This window comes from Molossus molossus, unplaced genomic scaffold (assembly GCF_014108415.1).
Source record: "Molossus molossus isolate mMolMol1 unplaced genomic scaffold, mMolMol1.p scaffold_m16_p_13, whole genome shotgun sequence".
Classification (NCBI taxonomy): Eukaryota; Metazoa; Chordata; class Mammalia; order Chiroptera; family Molossidae; genus Molossus; species Molossus molossus.
The window spans coordinates 31,369,183-31,392,242 of NW_023425348.1; the positions used below are offsets into that span (position 1 = coordinate 31,369,183).

At 36.6% G+C, this 23,060-nt stretch overlaps 1 protein-coding gene across 3 annotated transcripts in view; it reads left to right on the forward strand.

Moving 5' to 3' along the window:
* Nucleotides 1-1,960: 1,960 nt before the first annotated feature.
* Nucleotides 1,961-23,060, forward strand: part of NOX4 (NADPH oxidase 4) — a 162,606-nt gene continuing 141,506 nt past the window's right edge. For 2 of the 3 annotated variants that reach the window (XM_036258166.1, XM_036258167.1), the window contains exons 1-2: nt 2,068-2,257; nt 2,890-2,985. In XM_036258166.1, the coding sequence (XP_036114059.1) occupies nt 2,201-2,257; nt 2,890-2,985 (153 nt within the window). In that variant the 5' untranslated portion in view covers nt 2,068-2,200. Of the gene's footprint in view, nt 2,258-2,889; nt 2,986-23,060 lie in introns of all 3 variants that reach the window. The other variant, XM_036258165.1, reaches the window with a different exon arrangement.

The following is a 23,060-nucleotide window of genomic DNA, read 5'->3' on the forward strand; positions in this document are numbered from 1 at the left end:
GTAAGGACAGTGCTTGACACTTATGTACACAGTAAGAAGTAGACTCTTTTTTTTCTCCTGAAAGTAGCTGAACTACATTATCTTTTATTCTACTATTCTTCCATTGCTTCACTCCTCTCAATTCATGACAAGAACCAAAAACTTTTTTAGACCCTCCCCACCTCCTATCTATTGAGATTATGGCTCTGGAATGGTTACTTTTTGAGGGTGTAATTTGTGTCCCAGAATTCGAACTTCCTTCAGTGGTGCTACTCCTTGGGTTCTCTGTGCGCTCTTTTTCTGGCCTTTTAGGTATTACATGGTTAACAAGAACAGGGAGTTATTTATAAATAATGTGCTCCCTTACTCCAGGAAGATTTGAGGCAGTTTTCAAGATGTGATCATGCATGAAACAGGAAAGTCATATATCAAAAAGAGGGACAGACTATTAGAAAGAGCACTGGGTGAAATATAAATGGGATTTAAGTTTTTTTTTTCTTTATTGATTTTAGAGAGAGAGGAAGTGAGAGGCAGAGAGATAGAAACATCAATGAGAGGAACATCGATTGGCTGCCTCCTGTATGTTCCCCACTGGGGATTTGGCCCACCATCTGGGCATGAGCCCTGATCAGAAATTGAACCAGAGACCTCTTGGTGCATGGGTCGAAGCTCAACAACTGAGCCACACCTGCTGGTATAACTGGGATTTGATATGAATCATTCAGTTTTTGAATTGAATCAGTCATTAATCATTTCATGAAATTAATTGAGATAAGAACATTGTATTTGGTAAAGGAAGTATGATTTTATGAAATTTTAGTTTCAATTATATATTATGGCATGTGTTGTAAAATGTATTTTGCTTAAAAAAAAAAAAAAAAAGAGCTCTGGCCAGTTTGACTCAGCGGTTAGAACATTGGCCTGCGGACCAATGAGTCAGACTGATTTAGATCAAGGGCACATCTCCTTTGTGGTTCGTCCTGATAGGAGGCAGCCAGTCCATGTGTCTCTCTCACATCGGTATTTCTGTCTCTCTCTCTCCCTTCCTTCATTCCTTCCACTCTATCTGAAAATAAATAAAAAAATATCCTCAGGTGAGGACTAAAAAAAAAAGCTTGAAAGCCATGAGATTAGGTTACTAATGATTTACCTTTTCTGCCACTTGTGAGTTATCAGTTGAGAAGTTCCCGATTTAAGTTATTGAACACTTATTTTTCATCGGATATTCTTATTTGTGAATGATTTTCTCTCCTCCCTAACAGATATTTTGCAGCATAAGACAGGTGCCCTGTGTCAGTCCCACACTCTTCTCACCTTCTCCTGGCCTCTGTCTGATAGGAGTTTCGGAGGATTCCTGTTACTAAACAGACTTCAATACTAGGTAGTAAAATGCAAATTCCTAAATAGAGTAAATCTGAGCTTCCCTAAAGCCCCTGAGAATTACGTCATCTTTAACCATTAATCCTCTGGGCTCGTTTTATTCAAATTATCTTAAAAGCTTTGCAGCGGTGTGGGTAGGAGCAGGGATGGGGGTAGAGCAGAGGGGTAGAGAGGCTTTAGGTGTGGGTTGTGAAGGGGTGTTTGACGGTGGGATGAGATGCTGAGCGTGGGCGGAGAACGGGGACCCTCATACACAAAAGGGTATTTCCGGCCTTAATTTCCTTACTAAAGTGCTTTGAGTAGAACTTTTTTACCCGGAGAAAACGACCTGTCCCAAAGAACTAGGTGTGTGTGTGTGTGCACGGGAAGGGAGGCCAGGGTCCGCACTGAAAGTATGAGTCTCTTTCTTCACATCTTTGTCTTTCGGAGCTGGCAGGCTGGGCTGCGGGACGCCTCCCAGTTCCCAGCCAGGACATCCTGAGCAGCAGCAGCCACACAACAGGCTCGCCGCCAGACAAAGGGGCCGCGCGGCGGTGCAGCCTGGCGCAGCTCGGGCCGCGGGGCCGGGGAGCGTGCGCTCGGGGCGCGGGCCGGGCCGCCCAGAGGGCAGCGGAGACCCGGCGCGGCCCGGAGCCGCGGCGCCCGGAAGACCCGGCTCCGGGGCGCAGACCCCGCCCGGGCTGGCTCCGCGCCGGCCTCCGGCCTTCCACTCAGTCTTTGACCACCGCCCTCCCCGCTCCGTCCCGACCCGCCCACACCCACGCTACTGCTACCGCTGCCCCGGCCGCCGCCGCACCTTCTCGGCCGGCCGGCGGCGAGCTCAGCGCGGCGGGCCGGCGGCATGGCTGTGTCCTGGAGGAGCTGGCTGGCCAACGAAGGGGTTAAACACCTCTGCCTGGTAGGATGGCGGGCGAGGCTGTCCCCGCGTTTTGTCTCTTGTGTAGAGATTTTGATTTATTGTCTGAGCGTGCGCGAGTGGGAAGCTGGAAGTGGAAGTTTTGCCTCTAATCGGAATATTCTCAACTAATACAACTTTCCGCTGTTGATACCTGGAAATGATAACGATCCCACCGTTCCTCCCAATGCCTGAGAACTTTCCTACACACTGATGGGAGAGCCAGCAGATGTAGAGGAAGGGAGAAGGGATCCCTCTAATGAACACAGCTTTTTCTTAACCCTTGAAACATCTTCCCTTCTTTGCGCTTCCCCCAGCTTCTGCTTGATGTTGTATTTTTAACAATATACAGCGTCTGGGACATGGTGATGTCGCCAAGTTTTTAGTCCCACTTTGTACTGCAAGGGATGTCTGCAAATCATGCAGGAGTCCAGTTGACAACCCAAATGTTTACTTTTAGGGACTGAGTGAGGTCAGATTTGTTTTTCTTGGAGTGGTTTTCAGATTGCTTTCTTCAATTACTAATTGAGATTCCATTGAAAGTGTGGTGTCCAAGGAATGTACTTAAGGTTTCCATTCATCAGGTAATGTTTATGTTTACTTTTTGTTTTCTCTTTCCTTTTTGTATGATTTAGCTTATCTGGCTTTCCCTGAACGTCCTACTGTTCTGGAAATCCTTCCTGAAGTATAATCAAGGGCCAGAGTATCACTACCTCCACCAGATGCTGGGGGTAAGTAGGAGTTGGGTGACCTGGTGGAATGCCTTTAATGTAGGCAGGCCCTTGCTACAACCCTTGGTCAGTTCTTCCATTCATTAAAGACACATTGGTGGTTCACTAAAACATATTAATCTCTAAAGTGGTCAAGTTTTCCTGGTTTATCATTTAAACTTGTCTGGATTAAAATAACTGACTCTTTTAAGAATCAAAGATAATATCTGCTGGAGTGAAGTGGATTAAACTGTCAGAGGAGCTGGTAGTGCCTGAGAAAAGTTCTGTCTGTTGTCAGCTAGCGGCAAAGTGCCCTGAAGGATCTGCTTTACCAGGAGGACCAACAGATGACAGGCTTTTACTTTTCTCAGGACTTCAGCCTGCCCATAAGCTTATTCAGAGGACTTCTGCAGTATTTCCTTTTACTGCCAGTTCTCACAAAATATATGTCTGATGCAGTATTCATTGACATTGAGAAGCAGTTAATTTTTAGTAGTTATCTGAAACCTCTACTTTCTATTGCAAAACAACTAATTTATTCAATTATTTATTTAAACTGATGATACACTGGGTACTTTACAATATTTTGTTTAAGCCTGTAAACTATTCTTCCATATTATATGTGGGGAAATATAGGCTAAGGAAGCAGAATGACTTGCTTAAGTCCCTCAGAGCTGGATTTGACTGTACTGCTGTCTGGCCTTTTGTTTTTTGCTTACACTACACATATTTTCTAAACCACTTCACTGGTCCATCTCAGATACTTCTGCCACTGGTTAATATTATTACTCTTTATTAATGCTGTCCAATAGAAATATGAGTCATAAGTAATTTAAAATTTCCCGGTAGTACATTTAAAAAGTAAGAAGAAGCCAGTGGCATTAACTTTAAGAATATGTTTTATTTAAAATAATACAAAGTATTATAATAGATTGAAGTTTCGACATGTGATCAAAATTTAAAAATTATTAATGAGATATTTTACACTATTTTTGCCTATTAATTCTTTGAATCATGCACATCACAATACAGTCACTAAATTTTCAACAGAAAAAACTTGACCTATGTTTTGATTTCAGAAACTTTTACAGATAATATAGTGGATTCACATACCCAGGTTGCTCCAAACATAGTTAAAGCTTTTCCAATAACAGAGATGAGTATCAGCTTTTAAATTTTAATTCAATTCAATAAAATTTATTAGATTAAAAATTTAATTCCTTGGTGGCTCTAATTGATTTTACATGCTCAATAGCCATGTGTGGCTAGTGGCCGCCATTTTGAACAGCACAAGACTAGACTGTGAGGAAGATATTCCCACCTTCATGGCCGTATGCACTCATTCTGCTTAAAAACAAACGACTAGCCACCAATCAGTACAACAAAAAGGCATCAGAATATGGGTATTCCTTCTACTCCCCCTCTTCAAATTAGCAGCTGATACTAAAGAGGAAGTTGTGGGCTGTAATTCCTGGCATGCAACTATAAACACATCTCTGACTTTTTCCCTAATCTGGTGGTGGAACCCTTTGAGAATGAAGGTAAAGGTATTTGATTTTCAGAACTGAAGTGTCCATTTTCATTACTAGTAGGCTAGGAGGCTGTTCTCACAACAAAATTAAGGATTAAAAAAATTTCATGAGAGGATCACCTTGACCTCTTTGGCTCAGCAGCTAGAGCATCAGCCTGCAGCCTGAAAGGTCTTGGGTTTGATTCCAAGTCAAGGGCACATACCTGGGTTGCAGGTTTGATCCCTGACGGGTTGCGTGGGAGGCAACTAATCAATGTGTCTCCCTTACATTGATGCTTCTCTCTCTGTCTCCCTCCTCCCTCCCTTTCACTCTATGTAAAAATCAATGGAAATTTTTCCTTAGGTGAGGATTAATAAAAAATAAAAATTCATAAGAACTGGTGATGAGAGATAAAATAATGTTGGAATTAATAGGTTTTAGTATAAATTTTCATCATGATTGTTTTATCCCAGACTGGTTTGATCCAAACCTGGAGGCAATGTGGTCACGGCTGGTTTATGCCTGAGTTAATGTGCTAATCAGACTGTGTACTTCCTAGAAGATGTTTAATTATGACATGCTGTGAATATTGGAATCTTACAATTATCTTAAGGGAAAAAGGTCTTTTAAGGAAGCCAAAACAACATCCAAACAAACAAACTGAACAATAACTTCATCTTCCCACAGCAACTATTTTAGAAATTAAATTTATTGGGGCAACATTACTTTTTAAATAAAACATATCATTGATTACTTATGATGAAATCTGTTTTTGATTTAGTTATTTTCAAGTATTGGAAATGTAGTTGCTTGTACTTGAATGGAAAGTACTAATGAATTGTGACCAACTCTGAGAAATTAAGTTTCTTAAATATTTTGAAATGTCAAAGCAATTTAACTGATTATGCTATCTACAGAAACCTTCATATTCATGTTCATCTACTTGAGTTGTATTTCTGACTTTTTAACCATTAAAGATATCATTTCATTGATATAAACATTTTAACTTGAGAAGATAATGAGTTTTATGGCACCAGATTGAATGTGTCTTGGTTTTATATCTTTCCACCAAAACTAACATATGTGTATGGACTGTTCCATTTTAACCTAGTTATTCTTATGATGCCATGATGAGAATGCATTTTTTTTTTTTTTTTTTTGCTCTGTTTTGCAATTATTATTTTAGATCTACTACGAGGTCATAAAGATCTTTTCTTTTCTTCTTTTATTTTAAGCTCTTACTGAGCTACCTATGTTAATTGGAAGAATGTTGTGAGCCTTAAGTATTGTTTCTTTTCTTTTTCTTTTTTTTTCTGATGATCTTTCTATGGTCAATCATTATCCTTTAAGTGACTTAGAAACATTAACTAATTTACCCTCTAAGAATCCTAGGAGTTATACCATAATTAGCAAATTTCAGAGACAGAAATCTAATATCATGTGAGTTTCTTAAGGTCAGAGATTGGAGCCTGTGGACAAATGGACCTAGGATTTTAAGTCGGTATTGGTTTCACTGCTGTCCTAGCAGCTTTAATTCTGCTGAGAAGGAATATATGCCTACTGTCAATTTCAGAAAAGGCTTGATCATTAACTTTTTCTCTTTTATTGCACAGAATACTGTGGTTTAAATTCAGGATATTTTTTAACTAAGTGTATTTTTTTGTTTCCTGTTATTTTAACATTCTGCTCATTGAAAACAATTTACTTCCTATTTATTGACAGGTGAAATGGGTTACATTACCTTGATGCAATAATTATATTCCTAATTTCTTTAGGATAGATACTCATAAAATTTTAACTTTGGAAGAGAGCTTTGATATTATTGATTTCTTCCTCATTTACCCAAATAGAAAAATGAGATTGAAGTGATTTGCCAACTATCACCCACTGAATTAGTGGGTTTGTTACCATTTTGGTCTGTTGATCCTGTCAGTGCAATAGTTAGCCTGTTATAATGAACAGCTCTATGAATCTGTCAAGAACATATTAGCCCTGGCTGGTGTGGCCCAGGTCCTTGGGTGTCCTCCTGTGCGCCAGGAGATTACCTGCTTGATTCCCCAGTAGGGGGCGTGCAGATGGCAGACAGTACATGTGCTCTCACATTGAGGTTTCTCTCCCTTCTCTCTCTAAAAATCAGTGAACTATTTCCTAAAAAAACAAAACAAAACAAAAATCAACAAAAAACATATTAAACTCCATACTTAATAGACTCCCAGCTTTTCATCCTATGTCAAATATTTAAAGATGTTTAGCAATTTAAGAAGTTAAGGAACATTATTGATTTATTCCCAAGATAACATATTTTCAGCATTCAAGTTGTTTTATTTTAGCACTTAATGTTTAACCTCTTTGTTTTTTACAGCTAAATGGCCACTATGTAATTAATTCTCTTCTATCAACACCATCCAGAACTGCATTGGATTGGATGTTGGAATTGTAGAGATTTTCAAATGTACCACCTTCATTATTAATAATATCAATAACATTACATTTATTGAGGACTAAGTATCAGGCATTAATCTAAGAGTTTTGCATTGATTAATTAATTTAATCTTTTTCATCCATCCTATTTTTAATTTTGTAGCTAAGAAACTGAATTAGAGAAGTTTTATAACTTGCTAGTGAGTGACAGAGATAAGACTCTAGCCTGGTTCATATTCTTAACCATTGTGTTCTCTGTCTCTTTGTAACATTAACATTAGGCTAAGCCATATGAAATTGCCATTTGATAAAACAGAAAAAAAATCAAATATCAGCCATTTCAAGTGCTTCAACCAAATAACAGCTATTATAAGTGATTAATCACACACTATGTTCCAGGCACCTTCTTTTTCTATCCTTTTATAATCTCACTTTTTAGTTTTTAAGGAATCTCTATACTGTTTTTCCATATTGACTGCACCAATGTGTATTCCCACCAATAGTGCACAAGGGTTCTTTTTTCTCATTCTTAAGCTTGAGGCAAGCCTGTACAGTTAGTAGATATCCTGGTACCTATTGCATTAATTTGCTTGAGTTTCCATAATAAAGTACTATAGACTGGGTGGCTCAAATAACAGAAATTTATTTTCTCAGAATTCTGGAGGCTGTACGTTATATGCTTTCTCCTGGGAAATACCCAGAAAGGGGGAGGAGAATGCTGACCTGCAGAATGTTACAGGGACCTTGGGGATTGTTCTAGTTCATTTATCTCATTTGACTGATCAACTTGGTATAGTTAAATGCCTTCTTTATAGACTCACTGGAAAGCTCAATGCAGATGGTAGGTCTTCTAACTCTAGTCAGTGTTTCTAGTTCATCATACTAAGCCTTTCATTGATTATAAAATTGATTTGTAAAGTGCCTAGGTAATTCTGGGGAGGAAAATCAAACAACTCTAATTCCTTGTTGACAAGATCATGGGCTTTGGAACTACATGGGAGTTTGAATCTTGGCTCAGGCATTTATCTTCCTTTATGACTGTGACAAATTACTTCTCTGAGCCTAAGTTTAAATCATCTATAAAGTCAGGCTTAAACCTTCCGCTTATGTTAGTGGTGAAGATTATATGGAAAAAATGCTCAGCACTTGGTGCATATGCAACTTAGCAAAAGATAGCTATTATTGCAAATTCTAAGTAGTATGATTTTGTTTTAATGGTATTAATACTATTAATAGTACTGAATAGTAATATTATAAATTATTCATGCTTATAAGTAAAAATATTAAGAGGATTTAGAGAAATATGAAGATGGAAGGAACTTACTGAGTACATAGCAGATAGTAGGACAGGGAAACGTTCTTTCTTTCCTTGACCTCTGGCTGCCTCCCTGACCCTGATATCAGCTATCTGCTCATATTTGTAATTGGTAGAAAATTTATGGCAACTTGATTATGATGGCTGGATGGAATTTCAGCTTGAGGTAGTATGCATTTCATTCAAGAGAGCATTTATTAACTTTCATAAACCTTAGAGTTTTCAACAGATGAATAGGGAAAATAATGCCTATTTTACAAGATTATTATGAAATTTAAAATTAACATAAATAATAATAATAGTTAGAGTCAATATTCATTGAGATATTCTCATGGGCCAGATGTTGTGTTAAATTTTTTATACATCCAGTGTAAGCTTCTTATCTAATCTACAAGGTAGGTTCTTTTACATAAGAGGAAACTAACTAAAGCACAGAAATTACAAATAACTTTCTTATGGATTAGAGTTCCTAGCATAAAGCCCATTATATAATAAGAGTTCTAAAAATGCCAGCTTTTATTTTTCCTTCCCTCTGTTCTCATCCTTTATAGCTATGTGCAATTCACTTAACTGGTCTGTAGCCAATGAAACGTGATGAAACTATCCTTATCTCAGAGTGCTGTGCTGAGGATGAGAGAATTTAATGGATTAGGAACTACTTTGAAGAATTGGAAGCATCACAGATGTAAAAAAAAAAAAGGTTGTTATCACATACTGTTTCTGTTTCCTGTTCATTCCTCTCAAATTTTAAGGCTCTAGCCATGGTACCATATCAGAGTTCATCTAAGAGTCATAAAGGACAGTTTGGACAAAGAAATGAGATTTCATCTTTATGACAGAAAAGAGTTATATTGCTCTTCACATCCAATATGCTTTACATTTATAGTGTTGACTTCTGAGGTGGGATCTTGAAGGCCTGTGACATGTTATAATGAATAATTTTGCTATGGCATGTACTAAGAGGGAGACCTTAGTATAAAGGTAAACTCTTCAGTGGGAGTGAGCCTACTTCACCTCTTAGTTTCCACATCTTAACACAACTTTGGAATGGGATAAAAGCCAAACCGTGTGCTAAACAGTTGCTCCTGTGAAAAGTAGTTTCTGTTCCATTCTAATAATGGGACCAAAAAAAAAAGTAGATAAAAAAGAAGATGGACTTTTCTTGATCAATAGATTTTGTTTACATTTATAGAAATGGGAAAGTTAAATTTAACAGTGACTCTTATCTATGGATAAATAAATCCAGTACATATTCTACAGGAGAAAAATGCATACTTTAATGGTTTTCATGGATTTGGAAATTGTTCAAGGCCTCTAGATACATCAAGAAGATTAGAGGTCTAATATAGAGGTCTAATATAGGCAAGAAGAGATGGGTGATATATACAAAGTGAAAGTGTTTTATATATCTGAGATTTTTTTTCAAGTGGGTGCTTCAACACTAATATAAATTAATGAAATTATCTATGGTAACAGTCTTTTTTACTATATTCTTTCTTCCTATGATAGAATTTTCAAACAGCAGACTTCAAATGGCAAGTAATTGGGTTTAATACACAACCTTTCAAATAGTATGTTGACATGTATTCTTCTATTGGTATTTTATGTGCGTGTTTCTTTTAATTCACAAAACTGGTATTATACACAATACTCATTCTGTTTCTTGTTCCTTTTCACCTGATGTTACGTTTTCAAAGTTTATCCATGTGACTGGGTGTTTCTTTGGTCCTTTGCTTCTTATGGTTGCATCATATTGCATATTTTGTATCTACCACAGTTTCTTATCTATTCTTCGAGAAAATGGACATTTAGATGATCTTAAATTTCCTGCTACTTCAAGTGGTGTTATGATGAACATAAAGTACACTCTTATAGTTTAACTATTATAATGTAGTTTACTGGTTTTATAATGTAAATATTTTGCCTATTGGGTTTTACTTTTTAAAAATTTTTTTATTAAACTTGTTGTGGTGACAATGATGAATAAAAATAGAGTTTTCAAGTGTACACATCTATGATACATTATCTGTATATATTGCATTGTGTTTGCCTCCCAAAGTCAAATCTCCTTCTGTCACCATTTGACTGCTTTTATACTTCCTTTTGCCTCTGGTAATCACCATACTGTTGTGTGTTTACGAGTTTTTATCTGATTGTTTGTTTTGTTTGTTCACATGTTACTTTCAGTTTTATATGCCACATGAGTGAAATTATATGATTCTTGACATTTTCTGCCTGACTTATTTCACTTAACATGATATTCTCAAGATTCATCCATGTGGTCACAGATGGTAGTATTTCATCTTTTATAATGGCAGAGTAGTATTCATTGTATAGATGTACCACATCTTCTTTATCCAATGATCAGTTGAAGGACACTTCAGTTGTTTCCATGTGTTGGCCATTGTGAATAATGCTGCAATAAACATAGGAGTACATATATTTTTATGAATACATGTTTTCAAATTTTGGGAAGACTCCCAGAAAAGGGGTTGCTGGGTCATATGATAAGTCTATTCTTAATTTTTTTAGTAACCTCCATCCTGTCTTCCATAGTGGCTATACCAGTTTATATTCCCACCAGCAGTGAATGAGGGTTCTTGTTTCTCTCTAACCTCTCCAACACATATTACTTGTCTTGTTGATAATAGTCATTCTAACAGGTGTGAGGTATCTCACTGTAGTTATGATTTGCATTTCCTAATAGCTAGTGAAGTTGAACATCTTTTTCTATATTTATTGGCCATTTGTATGTCTCTTGGGAGACATGTTTGTTCAGGTTCTCTGCCTAGTTTTCAGTTGGATTGTTTGTTTAACATTTTGTTGAGTTGTATGGGTACTTCATATATTTTGGATATTAACACCTCATTGGAGGTGGTGTTTGCAAATATCTTCTTCCATTCAGTTGGTTGCCTTTATGTTTTGTTGATGGTTTCTTTTGCTGTGCAGAAGCTTTTTCGCTTGATATAATGTATTTGTTTAGTTTTGCTTTTAATTCTTTTGCCTTTGGGGTCAAATTCATAAAATTCTCTCTAAGACCAAGGTCCATAAATTTAGTACCTATGTTTTCTTTGACGTAATTTATTGTTTTAGGCCTTATAGTTAGGTCTTTGATTCATTTTGAGTTGATTTTTGTGTATGGTGATAAATAGTCTAGTTTCATTGTTTTGTGTGTGGCTTTCCAATTTAAATAGCACTGTTTATTGAAGAGGCTTTTTTTTCTCCATTGTATATTTTTGGCTCCTCTATCAAAATTATTTGCCCGTGTACATGTGCATTTATTTCTGGGCTGTCAAATCTGTTTCATTGGTCTGTGTGTCTGTTTTTCTGTCAATACCATGGTGTTTGGATTATTGTCTCTTTGTAGTATGATTTGAAGTCAGGGAATGTGCTGTCTTTGGCTTTTTTTTCCCTCCCTCAGGATTACTTTGTCTATTCAGGGTCCTTTGTGGTTCCATCATAATCTTTCAAAAATGCCATGAGGATTTTGATGGGGATTGCATTAAATCTATACATTGCTTTGGGCAATATGGCCATTTGAACTATATTGATTCTTCTAATTCATAAACATGGAATATCTTTCCATTTCTTTGTGATTTTTTCAACTACTTTTTTTTTTTTTTAATCCTCACCCAAGGATATTTTTCTGTTTATCTTCAGATAGAGTATCTTTTTAATGTATTGTTGTATTAAGTTTGCTAGTATTCTAGGATTTTTTCATTTCTATTTACCAGAGATATTGGTGTGTAGTTTTTTTTTTGAGTTATCCTTGTCAGCTTTTGGTATCATTGTAAAAGTTGGCCTCATAAAATGTATTTGGAAGTACTGCCTCTTCTTCAGTTTTTTGGAAGAGTTTGAGAAAGATAGGTATTAAGTATTTTAATATTTGTTAGAATTCAGTTAGTGAAGCCATCTGGTCTTGGACTTTTAATTTTTGTGATGTTTTGGATGGTTGTTTCAATTTCCTCACTGTTTTATTTATTTATTTATTTATTTATTTATTTATTTAATTTATGATCGATTTACTTAGATTTTCCAATTCTTCATGATTCAGTTTAAGAAGGTTATATATTTCTAAGAACTTATTCAGTTTTTCTAGGTTATTGAATTTGGTGCAATATAGTCTTTTTTATTTATTTTTTATTCTCACCCGAGGACAGTTTTCCATTTTTTGTTCAGATAGAGTGGGAGGGAGAGAGAGAGAAACATCGATGTGAAAGGGACACATCGAGTGGTTGCCACCTGCATGACCCAACCAGGGCCGGGGACAAACTGCAACTGAGGTACGTGCCCTTAGCGGGAACCTAACCTGGGTCTCTCTGGACTGCAGGCCGACACTCTTACCGCTGAGCCAAACCGGCCAGGGCTGGTGCCATATGGTCTTTAATAGTCTTCTTGTATGATTCTTTGTACTTCTGTGGTGTCCATTGTAACTTTGCCTCTTTCATTTCTGATTTTGTTTATATGAGTCTTTTCTCTTGGTGAGTTTTTTCCTTAGTGAGTCTACAACATAATGATTATACATTTATATAACTTAGAAAGTGATCATCTCAATAAGTCTAGTACTCACCTGGCATCATACATAGTTATTATAGTATTATTGATTATTCCCTATGCTGTACTTCACAAGCCCATGACTACTTAGTAAATGAAAGTTTGCACTACTTCTTTTTTTTTAAATGTGAACTTATCCAGTGGTGAGTTTTCATTTTTAAAAACTTTAATTTATTTTTGTCTTTACCTTTATTGTTGTACTACAGATGTCTCTCTCTTTTTCCCTCCTTGACACCTTTTTTCTCGCTCCCACCACCCTTGCTTTCATTGCACTGTTGTCTGTGTCCATTGGTTATGCCTATATGCACATAAGTTCTTTGGTTTATCTCTTCCTGCCACCTCCTCCCCCACCCCCGATGCCACTTTCCTCTTAGATTTGTTAGTCTGTTCCCTTCTTCCATGTCTCTGGATCTGTTTTGTTTGTCAGCTTATTTTGTATACTATGTCCTACAAATAGTGAGATAATGTGATACTTGTCTTTCTCTGACTGGCTTATTTCACTTAGTATAATACTCTCCAGGTTCCTCCATGTCATCTCAAAGGGTAAGAGATCTTCCTTTCTTACAGCTCCATTGTATTTCATTGTGTAAATGTGCCACATCTTTTTTATCCACTTATCTACTGATGAATACTTGGGCTGTTTCTAGATCATAGTTATTATAAATAGCACTATTATGAACATAGGAGTGCATAAATTCTTTCTGATTGGTGTTTCAGACTTCTTAGGGTATATTCCTAGAAGTGAGATCACTGGGTCAAATGGCAGTTTCATTTTTAATTTTTTGAGAAAACACCATATTGTTTTTCATTGTGGCTGCACCAGTCTGCTTTCCTATCAGCAATGTACTAGAGTCCCCTTTTCTCTGCATCCTTACCAGCATTTGTTGTTTGATGATTTGTTGATGGCAGCCATTCTGGCAGGTGTGAGGTAATACCTCATAGTTGTATTAATTTGCATATATCTGATGATTAGTGATGTTGAACATTTTTTCATGTCTTTTGGCCATTTGTATGTCCTCTTTGGAGAAGTGTCTATTCAGATCCTCTGTCCATTTTTTGATTGGATTGTTTGTCTTCCTCTTGTTGAATTGTATAAAAACTTTATATATTTTGGAAATTAACCCCATATCTGATATATCATTGGCAAATATGTTCTCCCATATAGTGAGTTCATTTTCATTTTCATGCTTGTTTCTTTTGATGTGCAGAAGCTTTTTAGTTTGATGTAGTCCTGTTTATTGTTTTCTTTGTTTCTCTTGCCCAAGGTGATGTATTGGTGAAAATTGTTCTGTGTGATGTCTGAGATTTTGAGCTCTATATTTTATTCTGGGGTTTTTATGGTTTCACGACTTACATTGAAGTCTTTTATTCGTTTTGAGTTTATTCTTGTGTATGGTGTAAGTTAGTGGTCTAGTTTCCTTTTTTGGCATGTACCTCTCCAATTTTCCCAACATCATTTATTAAGAGACTGTCTTTACTCCATTGTATGTTCTTGCCTTCTTTGTCAAATATTAATTGAGCATAATGTCTTGAGTCAGTTTCTGGGTTCTCTGTTCTGTTCCACTGGTCTATATGCCTGTTCTTGTGCCAGTACCAGGCTGTTTTGATTACAATGGCTTTGTAGTATATCTTGATAACCAGTATTATGATCTCTCCAACTTTGTTCTTCTGTTTGAAGATTGCTGGGTTTATTCGGGGTCTTTTTTGGTTCCATATAAACTTTTGGAGTATTTGTTCTAGATCTGTGAAATATGCCATTGGCACTTTAATAGGGTTACATTGAATCTGTAGGTTGCTTTGGCTAGTATGGAGATTTTAATGATATTGATTCTTCTAATCCATGAACATGGTAAATGCTTCCACCTTTTTATATTTTCCTGTATTTCTTTTTTCAATGTCTTGTAGTATTTGAAGAACAGGTCTTTTACCTCCTTGGTTAAGTTCATTTCTAGATATCTTAATTTTTTTGTTGTTGCAATGGTAAATGGGATTGTTTTTTTAGTTCCCCTTTCTTAGTATGCATTGTTGATGTAAAAAATGCCATCGATTTCTGGATGTTAATTTGGTATTGTGCTACTTTCCCAAATTCATTTATTAAATCTAGTAGTTTTTTGGGGGAGTCTTTATGGTTTTCTGTGTCATGTCATCTATGGATAATGACAGTTTCGTTTTCTCCTTTCCAATTTGGATGCCTTTTATTTTTTTCTTCTTTTCTGACCTCTGGTTAAGACTTCCAGTACTATGTTGAATATGAGTGGTAAAAGTGGGCATCTCTGCCTTGTTATTGTGCTTGTTCTTGGAGGAAATGCTTTTAGTTTTTGCCCATTGATTATGATGGCTGTAGGTTTGTCATATATGGCCTTTATTATGTTGAGGTATGATTTCTCTATTCCAACTTTTGTCAAAAATAGGTGCTGGGTTTCATCAAATGCTTTTTCAGCATCTATTGATATGATCATATGATTTTTATCCTTTATTTTGTTTATGTGGCATATGACAGTTATCGACTTGCAAATATTGTACCAGCCTTGCATCCCTGGGATAAATCCCACTTGGTCATGGTGAATAATTTTTTAAATATATTGCTGGATCCAATTTGCTAATATTTTGTTGAGGTTTTGGCACTTATGTTTATAAGAGATAATGGCCTATACTTTTCTTTCTAGGGTCTATATCTGGTTTTGGAATTAGGAATATGCTGGCCTCATAAAAAGAGTTTGGAAGTCTTCCTTCCTCTTGAAATTTTTTGGAATAGTTTGAGGAGAAGAGTCATTAGTTCTTCTTTGGATTCTTGGTAAAACGCCCCTGCAAAGCCATCTGGTCCTGGGCTTTTAGTTGCTGGGAGTTTATTGATTACTGCTTCAAGTTGTGAATGGTCTGTTCAGGTTTTCTGACTCTTCCTAGTTGAGATTTGGAAGATTGAATGATTCTAGGAATTTGCCCATTTCTCCTAGGTTGTCCAATTTGTTGGCATATAATTGTTCATAATATTTTCTTACAATCCCTTACGTTTCTGTGTGGTCAGCTGTTACTTCACCTCTTTTGTTTCTGATTTTATTTATTTAGGTCCTCTCTCTTTGTTTCTTTGTGAGTCTGGCTAAAGGTTTATCAATCTTGTTTATCTTTTCAAAGAACCAGCACTTGGTTTCATTGATTGTTTGTATTGTTTAGTTAGTCATTATGTCATTTATTTCCACTCTGATCTTTATCATTTCCTTCTTTCTACTTACTCTAGGTTTTACTTTTAGTTATTTTTTCTAATTCTTTAAGTTGTAGAGTTAGATAATTTATTAGAAATAAATTATATATTCTGTAACCCTTGCTCACTTTCTTCTTCTGTGATGCAGATGTTAAATTATATGTTGTTCCACAGCTCCCTTAAACTGTCCTCCTGTTTTTTAATTTCTTTTTCTTTTTTTTTGTTCTCTGGTTGAGTGATTTTTTTCTACCTTGTGTTCTAATTTGCTGATCTGATCCTCAGCTTTCTCTAATCTGCAGTTTATTTCTTCCAGTGTATTGTTTATTTTTGTTATGTCATTCTTCATTTCTGATTGGTTATTTTTCATTTCCAATTGGTTGTTTTTTATTGCTTTTATATCTTTTTCTCACGCTGTTGAACATCCTTTTAATCATTACTCCGAACTCTCATTAAATTGCTTATCTCTATTTGTTTTAGCCTTTCTTGTGGGGAATTTTCTTGTTCTCTCATTTAGGACTTGTTTCTTCGTTTCACCATTTTGGTTTCCTGTTTGGGTTTGTTTCTATGTACTAGGTAGATCTGTTATGACTGGTTTTACTCTCCTGGGGCAGAGTTTCAGGCCAGGCAGTGATTCAAATGATCCAGAGATCCACCTCTGCCTGTAGGCTGACTGTTAGTCTAAGTCACTTAATGAGCCTCAGGTTGTAGTCCTCAGCTAGATGTAAATTCCCCTCCTCCCCCAGGAAGGGGAGGTGAGAGAATCTCCAATGGGTGGGACAGTTGCTTCCCCCTGGGCTAAAATGCTTTGATGGGAAAATTCTGCCTGAGAAAGTTAGCTTCTGCAGCATGGGGTAATGACTCAGCAGAGAGATTTAGACAGGGGCCTTCACAGCTCTCTCCCCAGAGCCACAAACCCCAGAGTCACCACATGCAGCTCTTGTCCACTCTGCCCTCCCTCTGTCAGAAACCAAGTGAGTGGCTGCAGCGGAAATTTAGTGCATTGGCACTGCAAGTGGGTGCCTGTGTTTCCAGCCATCTTTCCCTGCTGGATATAACCTCTGGTGTTTTACACAGTGAGGTGTTATGTGGGCACATTTTGCACTTCCATTACTCTGGGCGAGGGAGCCCAGCTTGGGATTTAGACCCCAGACATCTCAGGGGAAAACTTCTGCAGGTGAGATATCCCTATAGAACTTCATCTGCTGCCTGTGGGAGTCCAGCCAGTCCTTTAGCACTTCTGCAATTCCTACTAGACTGGATGTCAGCTCCTCTCCACATCCTTTGTTATAAGAGTTATCTCCAGCTATTCTGCAGTTGGTTATTCAGAATAGTTTTTGTATAATTTAGTTGTAATTCCAGTTTGGTGCTGGGAGGTCAGTGTAGCTTCCATTCAATCCATGGTCATTTTGTAACCCAGTCCCAATTTGTAGTTCTTAATACCTTCGCCTTTCTCACCCATTGTCTGCCCTCCACCAATCTAGTGATCATTAGTTTCTTTTCTGTATCTATGAGTTTTTTTCAGTTTTGTTTATTTGTTTTTTAGATTGACATATAAGTGAAATTATATGGTATTTGTCTTTCTCTGGCCAATTAAACTCTGAAGAGTTTGTCAGAATAGTCTAATGCTTAAATACAGTATCCCCCCCCCCCCCCCTTATCCAGTTTTGCTTTCCACAGTTTCAGGTAACTATGGTCAACTGAGGTCTTAAAATATTAAATGGAAAATTCTAGAAATAAACATGTCATAAGATTTAAATTGTGAGTCCTTCTGAGAAGCATGATAAAATCTCTGTTCTGCTTTGTATTGCTCGGTGTGTGAATCATCTCTTTGTCCAGCATATCCACATAGTATATACCTCCTGCCCATCAGGCACTTAGTAGCTGTCTAGGTTGTCAGATCAACTGTTGTGTCATTGCAGTGCTTGTGGTCATGTACTCTCATTTTACTTAATAAGGCCACACTCATATAATTTTTATTACAGTATATTGTTACAATTATTCTGTTTCACCATTGGTTATTGTTGTTAATCTTTTACTATGTCTAATTTATAAATTAAACTTTGTCACAAGTATGTACATACAATCATCCCTTGGTATCTGTGGGGGTTTGGTTCAGGACCACTGAAGATGCCAAAATCTGTGGATGGTTAAGTACTTTGGTTAGCCCTTCAAATCTGCGCATGCAGAACACAGATTTGGAGGGCCACTTGTATGGGAAAAAACAGTATACACAGAGTATGGTACTATCTGCTGTTTTAGGCATCCACAGGGTTTCTTGCAACACGTCTCCTATGAATACGTTTGTGTGCATCACAAAGTTTAGGTAAATGATCCATTCATTCAGTCTATCTTTAGTGAATTCTCACTGTGTTAGGCATTTTGGTTATTTTAATACATCAGGAGTTCTTTCTCTTAGAATCAATAGGTTCTTGAAATTCGTGTGTTTTTTTCCAAAGAAATACTGGAAGAAAGTCAACTTGATTCATAGTTGAAAGTTACAGTTAAAAGACAAATTGAATTAGCTAAGATTGCTAGTATTTTGATGACAAAGATAGAACTTAAAGACATTTAATGGTCTAAAGATGAGGAAGGATGATGCAAGGATTTGCAATTACTGTTCCTGATGAAGAGTCATTGAGAGGTGACAAAATACTCAGTAATTGTGATCAAATGTACTGGACCTGAGACATAGGAGAGACAAAGCTTTCTAGACCACTATGCTCTGAAAGATACAGTGGCCCTGAGTATTTTCTTCTAATTGGGTGTTGCTCAGCTCCCAGACAAAATCCCATTCTCCAAGATGGTGGGAGTTAGGGAAGTGGAGGCAGAATTGCTATCCTGGGCAGTATGGTATGATGGAAAGAGCAAGTCCTGAGTTCTGATCCTAGACATGAGCTAGATAGACCTCTAAATAGTCACCACTTTTGGTTCTGATTCCTTTTTCCTTAATTTTCAAAATGAGGACATTGAAGTATCATCTCATAGGCTCATTTATCCATTCATTCATCTACCATATATTTATTGAATGGCTACTAGCTACTAAAGGTTTCTTTGAATTTTTTAGATACAGATGAGTGGAATAAAGGTCAGCTTCCATAGCTACAAATATAACATTTCTCTCTAGAGCTGAGGAAGTGCCTTAAGAGCATTTCAATTCTGAAATTAGGTCTGGTTTGTGGATGACAAGGGACCAGGATGGTGATAATAGCTTCTGTAGATTTCTTACTATATGCCAGGGACTACACTATATACCATAGAAGCCCATTTAATATAATAACACTTTGGGGTAGATGCATTGTCATTTAAAACAAATTTATGGATGAGGGCAATGACAAACAGGGTAGGAAAATCACCTAAGGCCACATAGCTGACAAAGGTGCTTCAAACTCACTTTTGTCAAAGTATATTCTACAACAGTGATTTCCAAGCCTGGCTGTGTAGCTCTTGAGAGCCCTGCTCCAGATCTCAGGAATCAGAATTTCAGGAAGTACAGCAGAGATATGTTTATTTTAAAATAGTTTATTAAGTGATTTCAATGTGCGATTAGATTAAGGACATCTTGTGTAAAGATTTACCCAAAATGATGGGGGAAGGTGCTGAATGGATAAAAAGTATAAGCAACTGAAAGAGTAAGAAAGTGTTGTGGTTTGGAAAGAACTCTAGACAAGGTGTCTGAATTCACATCTCTGTTCTGGGGAGTGAAGTGCTGTTAGGGAAATGACTGTTAGAGAGCATGGAGAGAGGCCTGGGTTCCTTGCTTCTTTATAAACTAGTGGTATAAGCGGATGTGAAAAGAAGGTTGAACTGTTTACTGGTAAGGCCTCAGGAAAGAGCTACACTTCTGTGATTATAAAACAGGTCAGAATTAGGCATTGTGTAGGCTTCGTTTGGTTTGAGTAAAAATATTTTCTTGGGGGAAGAGTCTAAAAAATTGACCTTAATGAGTACAAATTTACATAATTATAGACAAACACAAAATACCAAATCACAATATAGAAAATATTTTATGAACCTCTGTGGTAATTTTTATTCTTATTTTTTTCTTGGAAGTAACTAATTGTTGACTTACCAAGGGTTAGCTAAGAAAGTGACTGTTCATTAAAGCTTACTATTATTAATACTTCTCTAGTTTTCTCAAATACCTTTGAATAATAGTTATTTATAGATATTTACATGTAGAATGTCATATTATGTTTACCCCAAATTGTTGAGAAAATGCTCAATTGAATGAAAAATGTTTATTTAAAAGTTAATGTGCAAGAAAAGGTAGTTTGCAAATTCTCTCTAGAGTAAATTATTTCAATAGGATTTTGTTACATTTTAATAGCTTTGTCAAAAACTTGGATGAAGATGTAGAAAACGTGAATGTAAAATTTTCAGCTCAGGCAAGTTAATAAGGAAGAACATCAGAATAGAGGATTCTCACTTGATATAATATAATAAGCTAAAGCCAATAAATTCTTGCATTTTGTACCTGCTCTCTCACACCTGTACTTTTTTTCTGTAGGATAGAGGGGGTTATTGTTTAATAATATTTTAGGTGAGAAAATCTATATGTTGTACACTCAAGAGGAGCCATTGTGTGACATAGTTACTCCACAATGTAACACAGAATAAACAGATCATGTCCTTCAGTACTACGCTGTACACTTAGTCTGTGTAGCGCATGTTGTGAATTCTGGTGCATTGGGAAAGGTCACTGGGATTATAAGAGAGTCTTAAAAGTATATCAAGAATTTTATAGGCACCTAATTGTGTGTAGCATGAACAAAACAAAATTGGGCTAGGAAATGATTCCACTTTTATCTTCAGTGTTAGGAATGTCTGTCTTAGGAATATCTAGAGTAGCCTAGTGGGTGGAAGTTATAGAGACACAGATTTCATCCAAGTGTAAGAAAACAAAATAGCTCTAGCCAGCTTGGCTCTGTGGTTAGAGTGTCAGACCTGGGAACGAAGGGTTATGTGTTCAATTCCCAGTCAAGGGCACGTAACTGGGTTGCAGGTTTGATTTCGGCCCTGGTTGGGTCATGTGGGAGGCAAAAAATTGATGTGTCTCTCTCACATCAGTGTTTCTTTCTCTCTCCCTTCCTCCCTCCCTTCCATTCTATCAAAAATCAATGGAAAAATGCCCTCAGGTGAGGATTAAAAAAAAAAAGAAAACAAAACAAAATAAAGGTTTTGACAGTGGAATAAGCTGCTATCTCTCGGAAAATTCTACCATCGGTCAGGGTTGCAGGTAGACACTGTGGGTGGATGGTGGGATGTGGGTTAGTTAGACTGCTTTCATTCTCCAATTTTAGAAGGATGTTTCAGTGTATTATTTAACAAAATTAATTTAGCAAAATACAGAGTCTCTCCCAAAAAATGTGTACAGGGTGTCTGTAGATTCTATTACACTTTGTAAATGAAATGTATTTTAATAAACATTGGCTTTATAATTATTCAAAGTGTGTGTATACATTTTCTCGGGACATCCTATATTTAGTAAGAACTGAATCCCTTTTTTATATAAGACTCAGATATAATTGCCATAAAATATAGTCTTTGTCTCAAACCAAATTTTGATTTTGTAATGATTACACAAACTAACATGATGGCCAAAATTATTTACTTCTAATCGATTCTCCACATTTCATTCTGAGTAATCATTACCAAATGATAACCTCTTCATACCACCTCCCTGCTTAAAACACAATCACTCTGTATTGATTTTACATAAAGGTACATATTCTTAACGTGACCTACAAGGTCCAGCAAGGTCTACTCCTACTTGCTTCTCCAGTTTTATGTTGATCACCATTTCCAATCCAACCAGATTAACCTGCTAGTAATTTCTCAAATGTACATCATGCTCCCATTTGCCACACATCACTTCTCATGCTGAATTTTTCTGCATGGATGGCCTTCTCATTTATTTTTCTGCTGTCATCCTCCAAGTCTCAGTTCAATTTTAGCTTAAGCAAGGAAGTGTTTCTAACCTTCTGACTGAGATCTCATGTCCGGTTTCACATGCTAATACTCTGTGGAAATACTCTGTATTTCTCATTCACAGCATTGATCACTGTTACAATGTACATTTGATTCAATATCTGCTTCTCTTACTAAAATATAAGCATCCTAAGGCAAAAGACATTTTCTATTTCTTGTCCACCGTTGAACTCCTGGTGCCTTGCAATATGTGCACATCACAATGTGTTGAATGAGTAACGTAAGTACTATACTTCCTGTCAAGTACAGAAGAGAATATTTAGAGAAAGTCTGGGATACAGTGACCCTAGGGCAATAAGATAATTTTATACAGTGCTTACATTTTTTGAGACTTTTTTTCACAAAACTCCTAAGAGCTAAATATATTCTATTAATTTTACAGATAAAGGCATTTTATCCTTCTCCACTTTACAGATCAGGACAGTTAATAAGATCAAGACTCATGGCTATTAAGTGGCAGATTTAAGATAAGAAACCAAGAGTTTGAGATTTTAGGAAAATAACAATTTACTTGATATTTTAAGATGTTATATTCTTTTATCACTTCCTTCGAATGGCATATTGTCTTATAATTTTCTATAGGACTTCCATAGTTTGGGCTGTTATAACAAAATACCACAGACTGAGTGGCTTAAACAGAAAATTTTAATTTTTTATGGTTCTGGAGGCTGGGAAGCTCAAGATCAAGGTACCAGCAGATTCACTGTTGGGTGAGGGCTCTTTCCCTGGTTTGCAGGCAGCAATCTTCTTGCTGTAGCCTCACGTGGAGATGAGGGAGGGCTCTGGTCTATTCCCCTCTTATAAAGGCACTAATCATAACATGGACTCCACGTACATGATCTTATCTAACCCTATCACCTCCCAAAGGCTCTGCCTCCAAATACCATTGCATTTGGTTTCAACATATGAACTTTGGAGGGACACAAATGTTCCGTCTATAGCAAGAACAGAGCTATGTTTTATTCATATCTACCTGAAATATATTTAGAGTTTTAAAAATTACATATGGAATTCTCAATTATGTTTCAGAGACCTGAACAGGTAGGATTTTAACCGTGAAAGTAACACTGCCATCTAGTGACAACTAACTTGAATGAAATTTGAAAAC